General features: G+C 42.8%; 2 protein-coding genes across 3 annotated transcripts in view; both read right to left on the reverse strand.

The window, feature by feature from the left end:
• LOC137655901 (condensin complex subunit 2-like) overlaps positions 1-17,330 on the reverse strand; it is a 56,151-nt gene extending 38,821 nt beyond the window's left edge. Inside the window, exons 1-4 of the mRNA XM_068390119.1 lie at positions 17,290-17,330; positions 17,086-17,159; positions 7,157-7,345; positions 5,670-5,858 (exon numbers count right to left, since the gene is read on the reverse strand). Of these exons, the coding sequence (XP_068246220.1) occupies positions 5,670-5,858; positions 7,157-7,345 (378 nt within the window). The 5' untranslated portion in view covers positions 17,086-17,159; positions 17,290-17,330. The remainder of the gene's footprint in view (positions 1-5,669; positions 5,859-7,156; positions 7,346-17,085; positions 17,160-17,289) is intronic.
• The window catches only part of LOC137655798 (metabotropic glutamate receptor 2-like), a 172,416-nt gene that overhangs the window by 71,917 nt on the left and 80,025 nt on the right, over positions 1-20,474 (reverse strand). The gene's annotated exons all lie outside the window — the stretch shown is intronic.

Consider the following 20,474-nt stretch of genomic DNA (forward strand, 5'->3'; position numbering starts at 1 on the left):
TCACTTAGAGGAAGGACTTGTCTTGGGGGACAGGGCTGGCGGGCAAATATGTGTAAATAGCTAAGGTTTGTATGGTTAGGAAAAATACAAATTATCTTCGAATTTGTCATTTGTTCCGTAACCGAAATACAAACCACGCTATTTACATTGGGTGACTTACCCATTAGGTAGGGTGAAAAGTCCCCAGCCATACTGGCTTTGGCTTTACCCGGGGGCTCAGAATCCGAGTGAGTCGCACTCGAGAAAAGGAGTCCCTGCACCTCACAAGTTCCTTGCTCCGCAAGGAACCGTGTGGATTACATAAGCTTGTGTGTGAAGGAAGAAGTGTGACCCGTCCTAGGCAGTTGACCTGGAGTTCCAGAAGGAACTCTGGGTTAGGATGTTCCCAATACCACCTCATCAGGGTATGGGGGACGCGACAGTATTAACTCAATACTCGGAACACAAGGAAGCATGGTTTACCTGCAGAGGTTCGAGGTCAGCTATGCAGAGACCAGGATGCTGCTTCCCCGTAGAGGGGATGATGAAGAAAGAAATAAGGGCCAGACATACTTCTTTCGTTCATGCAGACTAAAACCTGATAACAATGCCCTCAACCTTCTGCTACCTGTCCAAAAAGGAGCCTGAGGTTAGACCAGTTGTTGTGTAGCCACCACAGAGCGATAGAAAACGTATCGAGACTCCTGTGGGTCACGCCCTGCAGGAAGCGGGCTGCGAAGGTCATTAGACGCTTCCAGACTCCAGCTTGTAGCACCTGCGTCACAGAGTAGTATTACTCGAAGGCGAGGGACGTTGCGATGTATCCAACATCGTGCTGTAGGGCGACGTGACGGGGGAGGGTCTGGAGACAAGTCGAGATGAATGTCCTTGAGTCCGGGCTGAAGAGGTATACTGGTGACTCTCCCCCGTGTCCTCCTTGTGCTCCCAAATCGGCTGCAACTGAGGACAAACTGCAGCTGTTCCCAAAGCTAACCTCTCGATTCCTTTACTGGCAAGAAAGAGAAGGTCTTGGGACATCAGATACAGAATGGAGACTCGAAATCTTGAAGGAATTGGACCAAAGGGCCGGGACCCCCAGATTCTGAGTCTAGCCAACAACTCAGGAGCGAACCTGAATGTTGCCTTCCCCTCTTCCTTAGAAAGGGCGGAGTCGTACGAGACCAAGAAGATTGCTTACACACTGGCCGTGGCCAGAGAGAGCAGGAGACCCAAGGCGGAATACAATCCGAGGCCTGTCGTAAAGGGTCTTGAGAAGATCTCTTAAAGGACTAAAAGTCCGAGCCATGCTCCAAGTTGGAGGTCTTCCTCCAACTAGGGCAGGGACGATCGTAGCTTCGCATGAGCGAGGAAAGATCCAGCGGCCAGGAAAAAGTTATTCCTTTAAGCCTGAAGGTCAGGGAAAGGCTGAGCGACAGGCTTCATTGCCGAGAGCGGAAAGGAGTTTCCTCCCGCCGAAAGGCAATAAGACCATTATTGCTGGAGAAGAGGCCTCAAGGGAAGAAGTATATCTCCCACGGCACCAACCACCGAAGACTCTTCACTTTGCCTGGAAGACCCCTAGGGATGACTATTGCAGATGACGCGACCTCCGTACCGCGACTGTAGCGGGTTGTCTCTTCTTGAGGAGGAGGCGTAGTGTCTCCAGGCATGAAGCCGAAGCGACGTCCCGGTTCGGGAGAGATGTCGCAGTGTGGTTGTTTGAGTAGTCTGCGCCGTGGGAGAAGCTCTCCCGGGAGTTCCGTCAGGGGAAGCAGAGGGTCCAGAAACCGTTCTGCGCATAGTCCCAGTGGAGCTCTCCCATTGAAAGGTTGACAGACAACCTGGTCTTGTTGAGACCCATTGTCCACAGACAAAAAGGAGGGAAGACGCAGGCGTCGAAGTTGTCCCACCATCACCGGAATGCATCTTGCCAGAGTCTCGGGGTCTGAGACTGGGGGGAAGAACAGCGGAAGCTTGAAGTTCCAAGCTGTTGCGATCAGGTCCCCCAGACCAGGACTTGCTGGTTACTCAAGGTCAAAGACCCCCAGGTACACTCTCTCTACGAGGCTCTGCTCGGATAGTCGGAGAGAACATTCCCCTGCCTGGAATGAGAGAGCCGATGGTGGTATTGAGAGAATCTCAATCATCCCGGTATCTCTACTGCAAGATGTGAAGGTGTGGAAATGCGTCCCCTGCTGGTTAGAACACGCCAGAATCATGAAGTCGACGCGCACGGGGCGACTCAGCAGGAGCTGTAGGATCTGTAGAGGGGCCAGACTACGGCCCCTAAGCCTGCCTGAATGATGGAGAGGTATCCTTCAGGTCTTGACCATAGGCCTGGACCGGAACATGCCCCCCTTTTCCATTGACGAGTCCGAGAACAGCATCAAGAATGTGGGGAAAGGACGAGAATATCCACTACTGTACCATCAAGAGGCTCCATAGGTCAACACCCATTGCAGGTCTAATAGTTCCGCTGGTCCCATAGGGGCCAGGAAGTCCGGTTAAACGTTGCCTGAAACCACCGGAACTTGGACCGCCCCACATGGAACTTATCCTGAGGCGACCGTTCGGACTATAGACAGGTCAATGAGGAAAGGAGAACTAGGAAACGTTCGCTGGACGGACGAGAAGCGGGGTTTCCAACGTGGTAAGGCCGTTGACTCAATATCATGGCCAGATACTCCAGATGTTGTGGCAGAAGAAGAGAAGGCTCCAAGCAAAATACCATGAACCCACACTCATGGTAAGCATCCGGAAGCTTGTCCCGGCGCTGAAGGAAGTCGAATCCGAGCCTACCGGAGTTGACCAGCCCTCCAAAAAGCAGAGGAGGCAGAAGCCTGCATCTGTGCGGCCATGAGGAAAGCAGGGAGAGTTCTCTGAGGAAAAAAACCTGCTATGCCACGGCGGGATAGCCACACTGCATCATAAGCAGGAATACTTGCAGTCTAGGCTGAATTCGACGAGCTCCCTGGAAGATGGATGAAATGGAAACTGAAAGTACCCGTCCTTCCGATCCAGGGTTTAAGGAGTCCTGTCGCCTCGTTACCAATCTGATCGATTCTGCTGTTCTACGCTGCATCTGTGTGTGAGGGGGGGGGAGGGGTAGCTAGCTACCACTCCCCTACACCCCCGCTAACTAGCGCGGGGGTAATACACCCTCGTTAAATTCTAATGGCTCGCCATTTCAGCTGCGCTAAAAGGTAAACCCAATGTAAATAGCGCGGTTTGTATTTCAGTTACGGAACAAATAAAAAAAAATTCATACAACAAATTCTATTTATTTCAATAATTTTTACCCAACATTAACTGTGCTAAATCCCACATTGACCACATGATGAGTGGTGGTAAAATATCAAGGATGGTCATGGAAATCAACCTAGAAATAAGAGGTAAACAACAAAATACTCTGTACAATTCTTGCTTTTGATTAAACCAGCAGACAATCTAGGCCATTTTTGAGGTAGACAAGAGGACTTGCAAAGTTGAACAGTATTACCCCCAGCAAAAGGACTATTATTACTAACAAAACATCAGAGAGGGCTAGGGACTATTATTACTAACAAAACATCAGAGAGGGCTAGGGACTATTATTACTAACAAAACATCAGAGAGGGCTGGGGACTATTATTACTAACAAAACATCAGAGAGGGCTAGGGACTATTATTACTAACAAAACATGAGAGAGGGCTAGGGACTATTATTACTAACAAAACATCAGAGAGGTGTAGGAATGAGAGAGGGCTAGGGACTATTATTACTAACAAAACATCAGAGAGGGCTAGGGATGAGAGAGGGCTAGGGACTATTATTACTAACAAAACATGAGAGAGGGCTAGGGACTATCATTACTAACAAAACATCAGAGAGGTGTAGGGATGAGAGAGGGCTAGGGACTATCATTACTAACAAAACATCAGAGAGGTGTAGGGATGAGAGAGGGCTAGGGACTATCATTACTAACAAAACATCAGAGAGGTGTAGGGATGAGAGAGGGCTAGGGACTATCATTACTAACAAAACATCAGAGAGGTGTAGGGATGAGAGAGGGCTAGGGACTATCATTACTAACAAAACATCAGAGAGGTGTAGGGATGAGAGAGGGCTAGGGACTATCATTACTAACAAAACATCAGAGAGGTGTAGGGATGAGAGAGGGCTAGGGACTATTATTACTAACAAAACATGAGAGAGGGCTAGGGACTATTATTACTAACAAAACATCAGAGAGGGCTAGGGATGAGAGAGGGCTAGGGACTATTATTACTAACAAAACATCAGAGAGGGCTAGGGATGAGAGAGGGCTAGGGACTATTATTACTAACAAAACATCAGAGAGGGCTAGGGATGAGAGAGGGCTAGGGACTATTATTACTAACAAAACATCAGAGAGGGCTAGGGATGAGAGAGGGCTAGGGACTATTATTACTAACAAAACATGAGAGAGGGCTAGGGACTATCATTACTAACAAAACATCAGAGAGGTGTAGGGATGAGAGAGGGCTAGGGACTATCATTACTAACAAAACATCAGAGAGGTGTAGGGATGAGAGAGGGCTAGGGACTATCATTACTAACAAAACATCAGAGAGGTGTAGGGATGAGAGAGGGCTAGGGACTATCATTACTAACAAAACATCAGAGAGGTGTAGGGATGAGAGAGGGCTAGGGACTATTATTACTAACAAAACATGAGAGAGGGCTAGGGACTATTATTACTAACAAAACATCAGAGAGGGCTAGGGATGAGAGAGGGCTAGGGACTATTATTACTAACAAAACATCAGAGAGGGCTAGGGATGAGAGAGGGCTAGGGACTATTATTACTAACAAAACATCAGAGAGGGCTAGGGATGAGAGAGGGCTAGGGACTATTATTACTAACAAAACATCAGAGAGGGCTAGGGACTATTATTACCAACAAAACATCAGAGAGGGCTAGAGACTATTATTACTAACAAAACATCAGAGAGGGCTAGGGACTATTATTACTAACAAAACATCAGAGAGGGCTAGGGACTATTATTACTAACAAAACATCAGAGAGGGCTAGGGACTATTATTACTAACAAAACATCAGAGAGGGCTAGAGACTATTATTACTAACAAAACATCAGAGAGGGTTAGTCAATAACTCATGTATTCAAGGTGTTAATATGACCATTCTAAGGAACCTAAAATCACCTGTAGTGCCACAACATAATTAAAAAACAATTTCCTAATCTAAAATGTCTCCTACTGCAACAGGAGCCCCAAGCCAAAGGCATGAGTTATATCCAATTTTAATTTCCTTCTAGTAAAAGGAAGCATTACACCATCAAAACATGAAATTCAGTGGCCGATGTGGTAAAGTCCCTCACTAGTGAACGCCTGAATGACTGGGGTTCAAGTCCCGTTCAAACTTATTAGTTCCTTTGGTCGCTGACACCTTATCATCCTTGTAAGCTAAGGATGAGGGCGTTTGGGGGAGCATATAGGTCTCTGCTGAGTCATCAACAGCCACTGCCTGGTCCTCCTTGGTCCTAGCTTGGGTGGAGAGGGTGCTTGGGCACTGATCAGATGTAAATATGGTCAGTCTCTAGGCCATTGTCCTGCTTGATAGGGCAATTCCTTGCCTCTGCCATTCATGAGCAGCCTTGAAACCATTATAGTTCACCATTAAAAATAAATAAAATTAATTCCTACTTACATTTTCGGCATTGAGTTGAATACACTTGGTGTAGTGCTCTGACAGCTCTTGATTCGTAAGACCCGCAACAACGTTCAAGGACTTGCGTCTATCCGAGGAATTGGTCGTGGGTGATGAAAATGTCCGCATTTGCAACTGCTGCTGCAGACGATTAAGTTGGCGTTCTTTCTTTTCCTTTTCATCGTTGTTCTGGAAATGATTAAATAAACTATAGTAAAATCTGCATTTAATAATATACAGTAAATAAAACTTATATGCACTATACAAAGAACTTCTTCCATTTCCTAACATTCTATATTCTATAATTACTTTTGTTCTGCAAAAGAAGTAAGGATGTTACCAATAGTGTAAATATCTACTATCATATGATTAAAAAGATTTGCATGACATATACTATTATTATAATAAACTATTATTATTACTAGCTAAGCTACAACCATAGTTGCAAAAGCAGGATGCTATAAGCCCAGGGGCTCCAACAGCAGTGTGAACCTTACTGCTCACACCTGAAAATGAGGAAGAATTATGAAAGTTTCTAAGCAAGCCAACTCCAGAGCATGGAAGAGAATGCTCGCTCTCAACCACGGTCAAAATCAAAGTGGAGTTACTGTGGGTGAGCAACCGGTACGGTTGTTGACACCTGGTTAAATGTTTTTATAGCTGTGTTCCAGCATCCACTGTTATCTATCTCCTATGTAAAGTACTAGGGTCTGTCTTTGTGTCGGGATAAAAAGGAATTACTGTACAGCAGAAGCAATTAATCATTACCAAACAATTCTCTTTACTGGACTGTAATTGTTCAGTGGCCACTTTCCTGCTTGTAAGGGTAGAAGTGACTCTTTAGCTATGGTAAGCAGCTCCAAAATCAAACCATTGTTCTCTATTCTTGGGCAGTGCCATAGCCTCTGTACCATGGTCATCCACTGTCTCTTGGGTTAGAGTTCTCTTGCTTGAGGGTACACTCGGGCATGGTGTTCTGTCTTGTTTCTCTTCTTGTTTTGTTAAAAGTTTTTATAGTTTAAATAGGAGATTTTTATTTTAATGTTGTTGCTCTTAAAATATTTTATTTTTCTTTGTTTCCTTTCCTTACTGAGCTATTTTCCCTATTGGAGCCTATGGGCTTATAGCATCCTGCTTTTCCAACTAGGGTTGTAGCTTAGCAAATAATAATAATAATAATAATAATAATAATAATAATAATACACATACCAAGACAAGCCAAAAGGCCTGTCCTCCCTCAAAATAACATATACCTTACTGGAATATGAAACCTACCTTCCATGAACATTTACTATATATCACCGATAATCACTTTAGGGTAGGACAGTTGCCTGTGACAATTTTCTTCCCTCAAACCATTTGCCACTGGAGAAATGCCACATATATTTCAACATAACAGTAAATGTATACATTCCACATCAAAAAACCTGATTAAAATTGAACCAAGACTGATCTTATATGTTAGACATAACACACACAGACCTTACCTCTGGTACATCCATGAAGACATCATCAACTAAAGGAGTTCCATCTGACAAAATTGGATACTGGTTGACATTAACCGGGGTTTCTGCTAAAACCGGGGGAATGATGCTGCGACGTTTTACGGGTGACACCCCAAAGCTTGGCCGCGCCTTTTTATGTGATCGCATTTTGTTGGAGTTTTCCTTGTTCATCTTGAAAGGAAAAAAATAGGTATTAGGAATATGCTGAACTGTGCAGGTGTTAAACAAGATACTACCAGATAAAATAGAGATGTTTATTGAGACAGCTCTCTTAGAATTCTTTTCACAGATCCATACCCTGATATTTTTGTATTTGAGAAAATTATATAAAGGTTTTCTTAAGGAAATGCCTTAGAACGAATATCTTCTGTCAAAGAATGTTGACAATGTATAATACATAGTGTACATACATGCAAGAGGTGGCAGTACTGTCCATTGTAGGCATGGGAGTCAGGTTTGGACTACTCTAGGCCAAAAATCGACAAACAAAGAGCTTCTTGAAACTTACTAAATTTGTAAATTTAGGACGTTTTGAACAACCCTAAAATATGTTATTTTTATTAATAAAATAAATTTTTGAATATACTTACCCGATAATCATGTAGCTGTCAACTCCGTTGCCCGACAGAATTCTATGGAGGGATACGCCAGCTATCACAATACTAGAAGGGGGTGTATTTACCAGCGCCACCTGTGGCCAGGTACTCAAGTACTTCTTGTTGACACCTCCTCAATTATTCCTCGGTCCACTGGTTCTCTATGGGGAGGAAGGGAGGGTCGATTAAATCATGATTATCGGGTAAGTATATTCAAAAATTTATTTTATTAATAAAAATAACATTTTTCAATATTAAACTTACCCGATAATCATGTAGCTGATTCACACCCAGGGGGGTGGGTGAAAACCAGTGTACAAGATTAAAGGATAGCTAAGTATCCCATATTTCATATAATCAGTTATCCACAATAACAATGAAATAATAAGTACCTGGTAAGGAAGTCGACTTGAACCGTTACTCTGCCTTTAATAAGATCGTCTTCCTTACTGAGCGCAGCGTTCCTCTTGGGAGGCTGAATCAACTCAAAGGTGCTAAAGTATACAGGGCTGCAACCCATACTAAAGGACCTCATCACAACCTTTAACCTTGGCGCTTCTCAAGAAAGAATTGACCACCCGCCAAATCAACAAGGATGTGGAAGGCTTCTTAGCCGACCGTACAACCCATAAAAAGTATTCAAGAGAAAGGTTAAAAAAGTTATGGGATTATGGGAATGTAGTGGCTGAGCCCTCGCCTACTACTGCATTCGTTGCTACGAATGGACCCAGGGTGTAGCAGTACTCGTAAAGAGACTGGACATCTTTGAGATAGAATGATGCGAACACTGACTTGTTTCTCCAATAGGTTGCATCCATAACACTCTGCAGAGAACGGTTCTGTTTGAAGGCCACTGAAGTAGCCACAGCTCTCACTTCATGTGTCCTTACCTTCAGCAAAGCAAGGTCTTCTTCCTTCAGATGAGAATTTGCTTCTCTAATCAGAAGCCTGATGTAGTAAGAAACTGAGTTCTTAGACATTGGTAGAGAAGGCTTCTTGATAGCACACCATAAGGCTTCTGATTGTCCTCGTAATGGTTTTGACCTTCTTAGATAGTACTTAAGAGCTCTAACTGGGCAAAGTACTCTCTCCAGTTCGTTCCCCACCATGTTGGACAGGCTTGGGATCTCGAACGACTTAGGCCAAGGACGGGAAGGAAGCTCGTTTTTAGCCAAAAAACCGAGCTGCAAGGAACATGTAGCCGTTTCAGATGTGAAACCTATGTTCCTGCTGAAGGCGTGGATCTCACTTACTCTTTTACCTGTTGCTAAGCACACGAGGAAAAGAGTTTTTAATGTGAGGTCCTTAAAAGAGGCTGATTGGAGCGGTTCAAATCCTGATGACATTAGGAACCTTAGGACCACGTCTAGATTCCAGCCTGGAGTGGACAACCGACGTTCCTTTGAGGTCTCAAAAGACCTAAGGAGGTCCTGTAGATCTTTGTTGGAGGAAAGATCCAAGCCTCTGTGGCGGAAAACCGCTGCCAACAAACTTCTGTAACCCTTGATCGTAGGAGCTGATAGGGATCTTACGTTCCTTAGATGTAACAGGAAGTCAGCAATCTGGGTTACATTGGTACTGGTTGAGGAAAAACTGCATTGGCCTTGCACCAGCTTCGGAAGACTTCCCATTAAGACTGATAGACTCTGAGAGTGAATGTCGTCCTTGCTCTGGCAATCGCTCTGGCTGCCTCCTTCGAAAAGCCTCTAGCTCTTGAGAGTCTTTCGATAGTCTGAAGGCAGTCAGACGAAGAGCGTGGAGGTTGGGTGTACCTTCTTTACGTGAGGTTGACGCAGAAGGTCCACTCTAGGAGGAAGAGTCCTGGGAACGTCGACCAGCCATTGCAGTACCTCAGTGAACCATTCTCTCGCGGGCCAGAGGGGAGCAACCAACGTCAGCCGTGTCCCTTTGTGAGAGGCGAACTTCTGAAGTACCCTGTTGACAATCTTGAACGGCGGGAATGCATACAGGTTGAGATGGGACCAATCCAGCAGAAAGGCATCCACGCGAACTGCTGCTGGGTCTGGAATCGGAGAACAATACAAGAGGAGCCTCTTGGTCATCGAGGTAGCGAATAGATCTATGGTTGGCTGACCCCACAGGGCCCAAAGTCTGCTGCAAACATTCTTGTGAAGGGTCCACTCTGTGGGGAAGACCTGACCCTTCCGCCTGAGGCGATCTGCCATGACATTCATATCGCCCTGAATGAGCCTCGTTACCAGCGTGAGCTTTCGATCTTTTGACCAAATGAGGAGGTCCCTTGCGATCTCGAACAACTTCCTCGAATGAGTCCCTCCCTGCTTGGAGATGAAAGCCAAGGCTGTGGTGTAGTCGGAGTTCACCTCCACCACCTTGTTAAGCAGGAGGGACTTGAAGTTTATCAAGGCCAAATGAACTGCCAACAACCCCTTGCAATAGATGTGAAGTGTCCTTTGCTCCTGATTCCATGTTCCCGAGCATTCCTGTCCGTCCAGTGTCGCACCCCAGCCCGTGTCCGATGCGTCCGAGAAGAGACGGTGGTCGGAGGTCTGAACAGCCAAAGGTAGACCTTCCTTGAGAAGAATGCTGTTCTTCCACCACGTTAGAGTAGACCTCATCTCTTCGGAAACAGGAACTGAGCCCGTCTCTAGCGTCATGTCCTTTATCCAGTGAGCAGCTAGATGATACTGAAGGGGGCGGAGGTGGAGTCTCCCTAACTCGATGAACAGGGCCAGCGATGAAAGTGTCCCTGTTAGACTCATCCACTGCCTGACTAAGCATCGGTTCCTTCTCAGCATGCTCTGGATGCATTCTAGGGCTTGGAAGATCCTTGGGGCCGACGGACAAGTCCGAAAAGCTCGACTCTAAAGATCCATACCCAAGGAGACAATGGTCTGGGATGGAACGAGCTGAGACTCCTCAAAATTGACCAGGAGGCCCAGTTCCTTGGACAGATCCATAGTCCATTTGAAAATCTCCAGACAGCGACGACTTGAGGGAGCTCTTAAAAGCCAGTCGTCTGACGGAGCCGGACACAAGATCATGATACTGCTGCACAGTCTGTAAACTGTCAATCATGGGCAAGCGAGGAAGTACAGTGACAACCCGAATCTGTCTAGACTGTCTGGGTCGTACAGACAACTCCTTAACGGGTTGCTGAGGTTGCCGCACTGCGTCACAACAAGTCCCTTCTGTTGGTTGTTGAACGTCTTCCCCGTGACACATTGACTCCGTAAACAAAAAATCCTCTAACAAGGACTAAGCTTGGACTGCATGTCATGCAACACAGCTCAAGGTCTATGGGAGCAGGTGTGGTAACAGACGGGATTAGCGGCTGAAGTGTAACCATTACCTTCCCTGTAAGCATGTTATGCTTAAATAAAAGTCCATAAGAGGTTATGCAGCTAAAGGCTCCCTCCAAATGACAGAGTCCTCAAGGGAATATCAGAAGGAGGGAGAAAAGAACTTTCTCATCTACAGGGACCTTATCCTAGAAAAGCTAAGTTCTCTGAGTGAGGGTTCACTGGTGCAAAGCAGCAGACTAGAAGGCAACGTTATGAAACTGCTTGACAGTCTAGTGAGTTGGCAACAACCCAAGATGTGTTGAGAAGCATGCGGTAAGGTATGCAGAGCATGATGTATGCAGAGTATGCTGTATGCAGAGCATGCTGTATGTAGAGCATGTTGTATGCAGAGCATGCTGAATGCAGAGCATGCTGTATGCAGAGCATGTTGTATGCAGAGCATGCTGAATGCAGAGCATGCTGAATGCTGAGCATGTAGTAAGCAGAGCCTGCTGTAAGCAGAGCCTGCTGAAAGGAAAGCAGAGCGTGTGCATGGCGTTTAACATTTCTCAGAAATTCCATGACCAGTGCTAGAGTGCTTTATGCATGCTTGCATGGGGTTTAAACCATGGTATGCTGAACAGCAGAGTCAGAACGAGCTGGAACAACAATAGTGTGGTTTCCTCTTCAAGACTCCGATGAGGGAACACCTGAGGCTCAGTCTGCAAAGGCTGAATAAAAGACAAGCAGAAGGAAGGCGCATGGGTGGAGGAGGCTGACTCCTAGCATGAGTGGTTGAACCCAAGGGTTGCGCTTGCTGAGCGGTTGGCGGAAGCGGAGTAGCAAGTTCCAGTTCCTGTGGTGTGAGCGGAGCGCGATGAGGAAGAGGCTGCGCAGAACAAGGTAAATGTCTCGCAAGCTGAGGCTCCTGAGGCGCAAGGCTAAGGTGTTGTGGTGCTTGCCTTATGGAGGGTTGAGCTCGCTGCAGCAAGAGCTGAGGAAACTGACTCATGGACGGGAGAGGTTGTTGTACCTCAACCGAGTGTTGCATCACTGGTGGAGCAGCAAGTGGAGGCGGAGGAAGAGAGGTATAATCCTCCTGATCCCAATGTAAAGGTTGCCTTAAGAAAGGCGGAGGCTGAACACCACAGGGAACAGCAAACTCAGCACGTGTCTCAACATCGTACGCCTGGCAGGTGGAACTGCTGGCAGGTGGTACTGCGATCAGGCGGAGCGAGTGTAGGTGGAGGGAGTGTAGGCGGAGGCGGAGGAGCAACACTCTCAGCCCGACACTCACGCATCAAGTCCAAAAGCTGTGCTTGCATGGACTGTAGTAGAGTCCACAACATCATACGCCTGGCAGATGGTACTGTGATCAGGCGGAGCGAGTGTAGGAGGAGGGAGTGTAGGCGGAGGCGGAGGAGCAACACTCTCAGCCCGACACTCACTCATCAAGTCCGAAAGCTGTGCTTGCATGGACTGTAGTAGAGTTCACAACATCGTACGCCTGGCAGAAGGTGCTGCAACCAGGCGGAGCAGGTGCAGGCTGGGCGAGCACAGGCGGAGCAGGTGCAGGCTGGGCGAGCACAGGCGGAGCGAGAACAGGTGGAGGGAGTGTAGGCGGAGGAGGAGGTGCAACACTCTCAGCCCGACACTCACGCATCAAGACCGAAAGTTGTGACTGTATGGACTGCAGTAGAGTTAACTTGGGGTCGGCAGACACTAAGTTCTGCTGAGGTAAAGCCTTAACAGCAGAGATCTGTTGTGGCAGAACCTTACTCCTCTTAGGCGGAGTGTAATCAACTGATGACTGTATTCGGGTTGTGAACTTTAACTTCGTACGTCTGGCATAGGTCTGGACTTAACGTTTAAGAAGTCTTGAGACCTGAGACCAGCGTTACTCTGCCTTTATTTTCTCCCCTAATCTCTTCTGCAGACGAGCAAAATAAGGGCTCAATCGTCTGCGGGTGGGAGTGACGGTCTCGGTAAGACACGCCCACAACCACCGAGAATACTTCTGTGCGTCGATCAAGGCCTGCTGAACCCTTATGCCCTTCGACATTGCTTCTCCCCTGGGCTTGGGAGCTTGCAAGAGGTCCCGGACTGGGAGGACGACTGGCGCGCACAAAAGTACCCTCACACACTAATCACTTATCACTTTGATTTCTGTTGCACTTATTTCACTGAACTCGAAACTTTAAGTGGTTTGTACCTGAAATACGCAATTCTATCCTTTCTCAAAGTTAGTAATTGCGAAAACAGAATTACAATGTAACAGAAAAATCTAATGAAAGATAATTCAGTGGTTGGAAAGAGACTAAACACTAGATCACTCTAGAAACGTTTAGTTTCTTCCCCTAAAGAGACTAGGGAGAAGAGCAAAAAACGATAACGACGTTACTCGTACGCCTGGCAGGCTTGAATGAAACGTTTATCCTCTTTCTCCCTCCGTCTCTATCTCTCTCTCTCTCTCTCTCTCTCTCTTGACTTAGAACCTGAGAGAAGAGCCCAATCATATATATCGTTAAAACATATTATTGTAAAAGGAAAAAAAAAACTGAAAAGTTCCTTTATTAGGATCAAAACCATTAAGTTAAGAAAGAATGAACAAAACGCTAGACACGGTTACTCTTACTGCAACGTGAAACCGTGAACATTCCTTCTCTATCGTAACGATAGAGTGCAAGTTGAACGTTCTGAACGTCAACAACTGCAGAGACAAAACAAAACGTTAGTTCAGCTTTGAAAACAGTACGAGACTGTCAAAGAAAATCTTTCAAACTCTGTGGCGGAAATAGCATAATATGTTAACAGGTAAAACCGAAATGACGGGCTCAAAGTTTATTAACTTCGGTAAAAGACCGCCTACTATTAGGAAGGTCGAATATAAACAAATATAAAAATTAATTTTAATGAGTTTATAATAAAAGGAAGTTAATCGAAGAGGCCTATAAGAGGCGGAGAGATATAAAATAAATCTATAACTTTTGTTAAGCAAAATTAAGAAAGAGAGTCTATACTCTCTTAGACACCAACACTTCCGTCTAAGGGAAGGGTCGGCCATTGAAAAGTGAACGAGAGTTCATACTCTCTCGTCACCAAAATTAATCAAATTAATTCCAAAAGCTAACTAAGCTAATATAGAAGTTTCCAGTAAAGCGACAGCCGAAATCAAAGAGAAATACTTCACCAAAGTCGTGAAAATACTCCAAGAACATAAGCGTATCCCAGAACGTCTTGCCGGAAGCACGACAGAGGAATAATTGAGGAGGTGTCAACAAGAAGTACTTGAGTACCTGGCCACAGGTGGCGCTGGTAAATACACCCCCTTCTAGTATTGTGATAGCTGGCGTATCCCTCCATAGAATTCTGTCGGGCAACGGAGTTGACAGCTACATGATTATCGGGTAAGTTTAATATTGAAAATTACTAGTCCTGTGATAAATGATATAGCATTGTAACTCATTAGATAATGGAAAGAGGAGAAACAGCCCCAAGATATATAAGGACCTAGGTTAACCCTTTTACCCCCAAAGGACGTACTGGTACGTTTCACAAAACTCATCCCTTTACCCCCATTGGACGTACTGGTACGTTTCACAAAACTCACCCCTTTATCCCCAATGGACGTACTGGTACGTTTCACAAAACTCATCCCTTTACCCCCAATGGACGTACTGGTATGTTTCACAAAACTCATCCTTTTTACCCCCATGGATGTACTGGTACGTCCTTACAAAAAACTGCTATTTACATTTTTTTTCCATAATTTTGATAACTTTATGAGAAACTTCAGGCATTTTACAAAAGAATGAGACCAACCTGACCACTCTACGATGAAAATTGAGGCTGTTAGAGCTTTTTATTAAATATATATATATCAAAATGTGATTGAAGAAAAAAAAAAAACACCTGGGGGTTAGGGGTTGGAAAGTTCCAAATAGCTTGGGGGTAAAAGGGTTAAGTTAGATTGGCATGGTAAGGTTACACGTATCCTTGTTGTTCAATAGTTTAACTGGTGTGTTTTACTCCACAATGCAGCTAATTTCCCACTGTAGTTCCCCTTTTAAACAATTCTCCAAGTGGGTCTTGCATCTTTGAAACTACTGTAGCATAAAAGTACTCACTTAGGAGACTTTATGTAACGACGGACAGAAACGTGCATAGAACACCATCTAACTTAAACTTAACCACCTAACCTAACCTATAACCTGTGTCTTCCCCTACAATACGTGTCCTAACCTACAACCCGTGTCCTGACCTACAACCTGTTTCCTGACTTACAACACGTGTCCTAACCTACAACCCGTGTCCTAAGCTACACAACATGTGTCCTAACCACCTACAACCCGTGTCCTAACAACCTGTGTCCTAACCCACAACACGTGTCCTATCCTACAACCCCTGCCTTCACCTACAATCCGTGTCTTTACCTATAACCCGTGTCCTAACCTACAAACTGTGTCCTAACCTACAACCCGTGTCTTTACCTACTTACCTAACAGGGCCGCTAACGACTTCCTAGATTGCCATATTCTGAGCGATAGTGTTAAAAATAGGAGAGTTATGGGGCATGGCCGTCTACATACATACACCCCAACATTTATGATAAAAAATTACGTAAAATTAGTTTCACCCAAAGTCGGATAGCCGATATAAAAATATATTTCTTCTAGCTTAGTGATTTCAACGAATTTGACAGTTTTTTCTACCATAATTAATAAGATTTAGAGATACAGGACTGCCTTAACTTAAATAATAGGTTTCTACACTGGGAAATCGGCATTTTTGGGTGGGAGAACACAGAAAATAGGTAAAATAAGAGAAGCTATGTCATCGTAATAAAAAAGTTACCGTAACTGAAATCGCATAATAATAATAAAACACAGTCAAAACACCAGAGCCTTTTTTGGCCAGACTTCCAGAGGCATAGAAAATGTGACTTTTCACCCCATTTTCTATGAAACTGAGTCGTTCGTAATAGTCTATAATATTTTTTTTGCCAGACTTCCGGACCCATAAAAAACGTGATTTTTCATCCTGTTTTCTATGGAGTTGAGTCGTTCGTAGCAGTCATTATAATATTATTATAAATACCCCATTACTTAAATGAGATGATGATTTCTTGGTTTTCGCTCGGCCGTATGCACGCGATTCCACAATATCTCACTGCTCCTATGTTCTGGCAGGCGGAACATATTTCGTTGCGAGCGTTATCTCCGTCGGCTTGTATTTCGACGTTAGCAATAATAATTTTGGCGTTATCAATTATAATTTTGACTTCAATTATAATTTTGGCGTTACCAATTATAATTTTGACTTTAATTATCAATTATAATTTCAGCGTTAATTATTAATTATACAAACCTCATCAGCAAATATGTCCGTAACCCTTAATTTGCGGAAGATTCAGGTACCTTTACCACCTTTTCGTATGAATCATCTAAAAAATATGCATAAAAAAAGAATACGCAATTGGTTGAAACTGTAACAATACCAAAATTAAGACCAGATGAAGGTAAATCACTACAATAAAGTGTACAATAGATAAGTAGAGTTAGGATACGCCTCCTAGGTTAGGTTAGGTGTTCTTGTGTTTTTTCGATTGGAAAATGTTAGTTTTTCATTCATATCTTTTGGAATTTTAAATCATCTATAATTCGAAAAAATACGAATTTCCCACAATTGTTTGTACCAGAACAATTCAAGGTTACTATATAAATATACTAGATATAGTTCTTACCTTTTCTTCATTATCTCTATTAATTTATTAATATAAGAAGAGGCGTAGGATAATAAATATTAATATTATTATACGAAAAACAGTAATATACAAAAAACCGGGCAATAGGCCATTTTAAATAGCCTGCCGAAGAACAGAGGACCGGACTTTGACTTATAAAAACATAAGATTAATTTAGTCTAGGCCTATTTAAGTTCAATCTATAAGTTCCTCGTGATACCAAAGAGACTTATGAGAAGGAACTTTCATTTATATTGGTTAAAATCTTATTATTTCTAGTAATAAATGAGGAGATTTTCATTTACTTACGCGGGAAATGCAGTCTGTCAAACCAAAACAAACGCTCCGACCTCTATATAGTGACCACAATTTCGGTATAGTAACTGAAATTAAGAAAATATGGCCTGAGTTTGATTGTACTTCCCATGGAAAATCACATAAATAACATAATAACGATCCACATAACACAGTTTTAGATATAAAATTGTTGAAAGTACGCTCCCACACACTCACTATAGTTTGAATACAAAGTCTCGTTAGACGCGAGATTTCTCGAGGATTTGCGAGCTGAAGCGCCAGACTTGAAACATCTTTAGAATCGATTTGGATTAAAAAATACTAAAATTCGTATTGTGAGATCAATGGCGATGCTTCCTTATAGATTAATAAAGAGGCTTCTCTAGTGGTAGAAAGGTCCTCGAACTGATGCCTGTATAATAGGGTTATAATTGCTTACAAGGAGTTCCAGATGCTAAAGTAAATGTGCAGTATATAAGCAATTATAACCCTATTATACAGGCATCAGTTCGAGGACCTTTCTACCACTAGAGAAGCCTCTTTATTAATCTATAAGGAAGCATCGCCATTGATCTCACAATACGAATTTTAGTATTTTTTAATCCAAATCGATTCTAAAGATGTTTCAAGTCTGGCGCTTCAGCTCGCAAATCCTCGAGAAATCTCGCGTCTGATCTCTAGCAGGAGCTGCAGGACCCACGGGATTTGTTAGCTGTGAACATCTTTAAAGTATTTAGATAATCATATAACATAAATTTTGCTTATACAATTCAGTTTACCTCTTCCTTAATAAGAGATTATATTAGCACCCTAAGATTTTGCATTCCTTCTATGCTCTTTCGATTTGTATTCAGCTCAACTTTCCTTTGCGTCTTCCCCTCCACATTTTATCTAAAAAATATTCCCAATGAACTAAATATGTCCGTCCTTAACAATTAAAGTCTTTTTATCATTGAGTAATCTACATGCTCTCGCACTGTAGGCCTATGCCGTTACAGGGAACATCCAAAGGGAATATGGAACCATCAATGATTCCATTACTAACTTTAAAAAAAATAATAATAATAATAAATTCTATGGAGAGAAATTATAAAACTAATTTTCTTTAACACTGCTTTTCGGTGAGGTTAATCTAAAAAGATATAACTTTGTTCATTGGAGAAATAAAGTAAGCCTACTTTTCCTCTTTCAGTGCAGATAACTGTTGTCATTGTTCAACACTCAAGACTTATGTCACTTCTGTGATGAAAATAAACATGGTTCTTATCAATGACTTCGGTCAAAGATATAAAAACCTGTGGAGAGTAATGCTCACAGGAGATGAGGTGCAGACAGTGTCCTATACCTGGGTAGGCCAGGATTAATAGAGTACTCTATTAATCCTGGGGTAGGCTTATGTTACTAGACTATCTTAGGGCAGCTATAGTTGCTGTACTCAGGCAATCTAAAACAATAACAACATTTCTGTACTCATCACTGCTCATTACGCTGCACTTGCTGTATTACCATGACTTTTATCATACCGTTTGGCAGGTCATTTTACTACTGTGTACCTAAGATTTCCTCTCTGGTAACGGATACAATCAACGTCTGGATGCAATCCTGTGTAACTTCGAGCACAAGGAAAGATGCATTGATGATACAGTTCAATACTACAAAGACTTTGAGAGTAATGGTGGCACAACATGGAATTTCCCAAGACTGTGGTGAAATTAGAAATTGGGATGAACCTGCCAGGTTCCAGTTTGCTCAGAGAGAGGTGGAAGCGGCCAGATTCCAAAGCAGCAGAAGATGCCCTAACAATTGATTTGATAATAGGTGGAAGGAGATTTCGTAGCAACAGAACTCACTGAACTTTACACGAAATGTCTGCAAGAATAAGATATTGAACCAAAATATCTAAAAGAATGTCTGAATAAACTAGAACTAGAAACAAATGTTAACATAAGACACATGAGTGACAAACATAGGCTACCTGAACCAAGAACAAATAGTAAATTTGGTGAAAGGGCTTTTAGCTACTGTGCGCCTAGACATTATAATAAACTGCCAACTGAAATGAAGGACCTAAAGGGAGCAATTGAATTTAAGAAGAAACCAAAGACATTACTGTTCACAAGATCATATGATTTGGAAGATGCTACAATCAAAGAATTGTATAAGTTATAATGAAAATGTTTCGTTAGATGATTAATATGGACCCGCCCGAGAAGTAGTTCACTCGACTTCAGTGGAGGGTTGGATTTAAACCCAAAACAAGTAAACAAGTAAATGCTCTAAACCTACGGCTCGGAAAAACTTTATAACTATACTAATTCACAAAAAGGAAGACACAAAAGACCTGAAAATTACCATCCAATAATTTTACTCTCAATAATACATAAAATCTTTACAAAGATCATATTTGACCAAAAAGAAAGACAGCTAGACTGTAATCAAACAAGAGAGCTGGTAGGCTTTAGAAGTGGGTATTTAGAAATTGACCATATACATGTAATTAACCGGCTAATGGAAAAATCAACTAAGTATAACAAACCACTGTATATGACATTCATGGACTATAAGAAAGCTTTTGATTCTTTCAAAACGTCAGCAGTAATGAAATCCATTCAAAGACAAGGACTAGATGAATCTCACAGGTATGTTAGAACACTTGAAGTTGTCTATATTATTATTATTATTATTATTATTATTATTATTAGCCAAGCTACAACCATAGTTGGAAAAGCAAGATACTATAAGCCCAAGGGATCCAACAGGGAAAAATAGCCCAGTGAGGAAAGGAAATAAGGGAATAAATAAATGATGAGAATAAATTAACAATATATCATTCTATAAACAGTAACAACGTCAAAACAGATATGTCCTATATAAACTATAAAAAGACTCATGACAGCCTGGTCAACATAAAAACATTTGCAGGAAGTTTGAACTTTTGAAGTTCTACTGATTCAACTACCCGATTAGGAAGATCATTCCACAACTTAGTCACAGCTGGAATAAAACTTCTAGAATACTGTGTAGTATTAAGCCTCATGATGGAGAAGGCTTGGCTATTAGAATTAACTGCCTGCCTAATATTACGAACAGGATAGAATTGTCCAGGGAGATCTGAATGTAAAGGATGGTCAGAGTTATGAAAAATCTTATGTAACATGCACAATTAACTAATTGAACGACTGTTGCATATGGGATGTACAGCAATCATAAAACTACATAAAAATAGTAAGAAAATTTCGAATGAGAAAGGAGTTGGTCAGGGAGACCCAAGCTCACCTAAATTATTTAGAGTGTGCCTAGAAGAGGGTTTCAAGAGTTTAAATCGGGAAAATGTGGGAATTAACATTAATGAAGAATACCTTAACTTGAGATTTGCAGATGACATAGCTGTGTTTAATGAA

The sequence above is a fragment of the Palaemon carinicauda genome, chromosome 16, assembly GCF_036898095.1.
Source record: "Palaemon carinicauda isolate YSFRI2023 chromosome 16, ASM3689809v2, whole genome shotgun sequence".
NCBI classification, from domain to species: domain Eukaryota; kingdom Metazoa; phylum Arthropoda; class Malacostraca; order Decapoda; family Palaemonidae; genus Palaemon; species Palaemon carinicauda.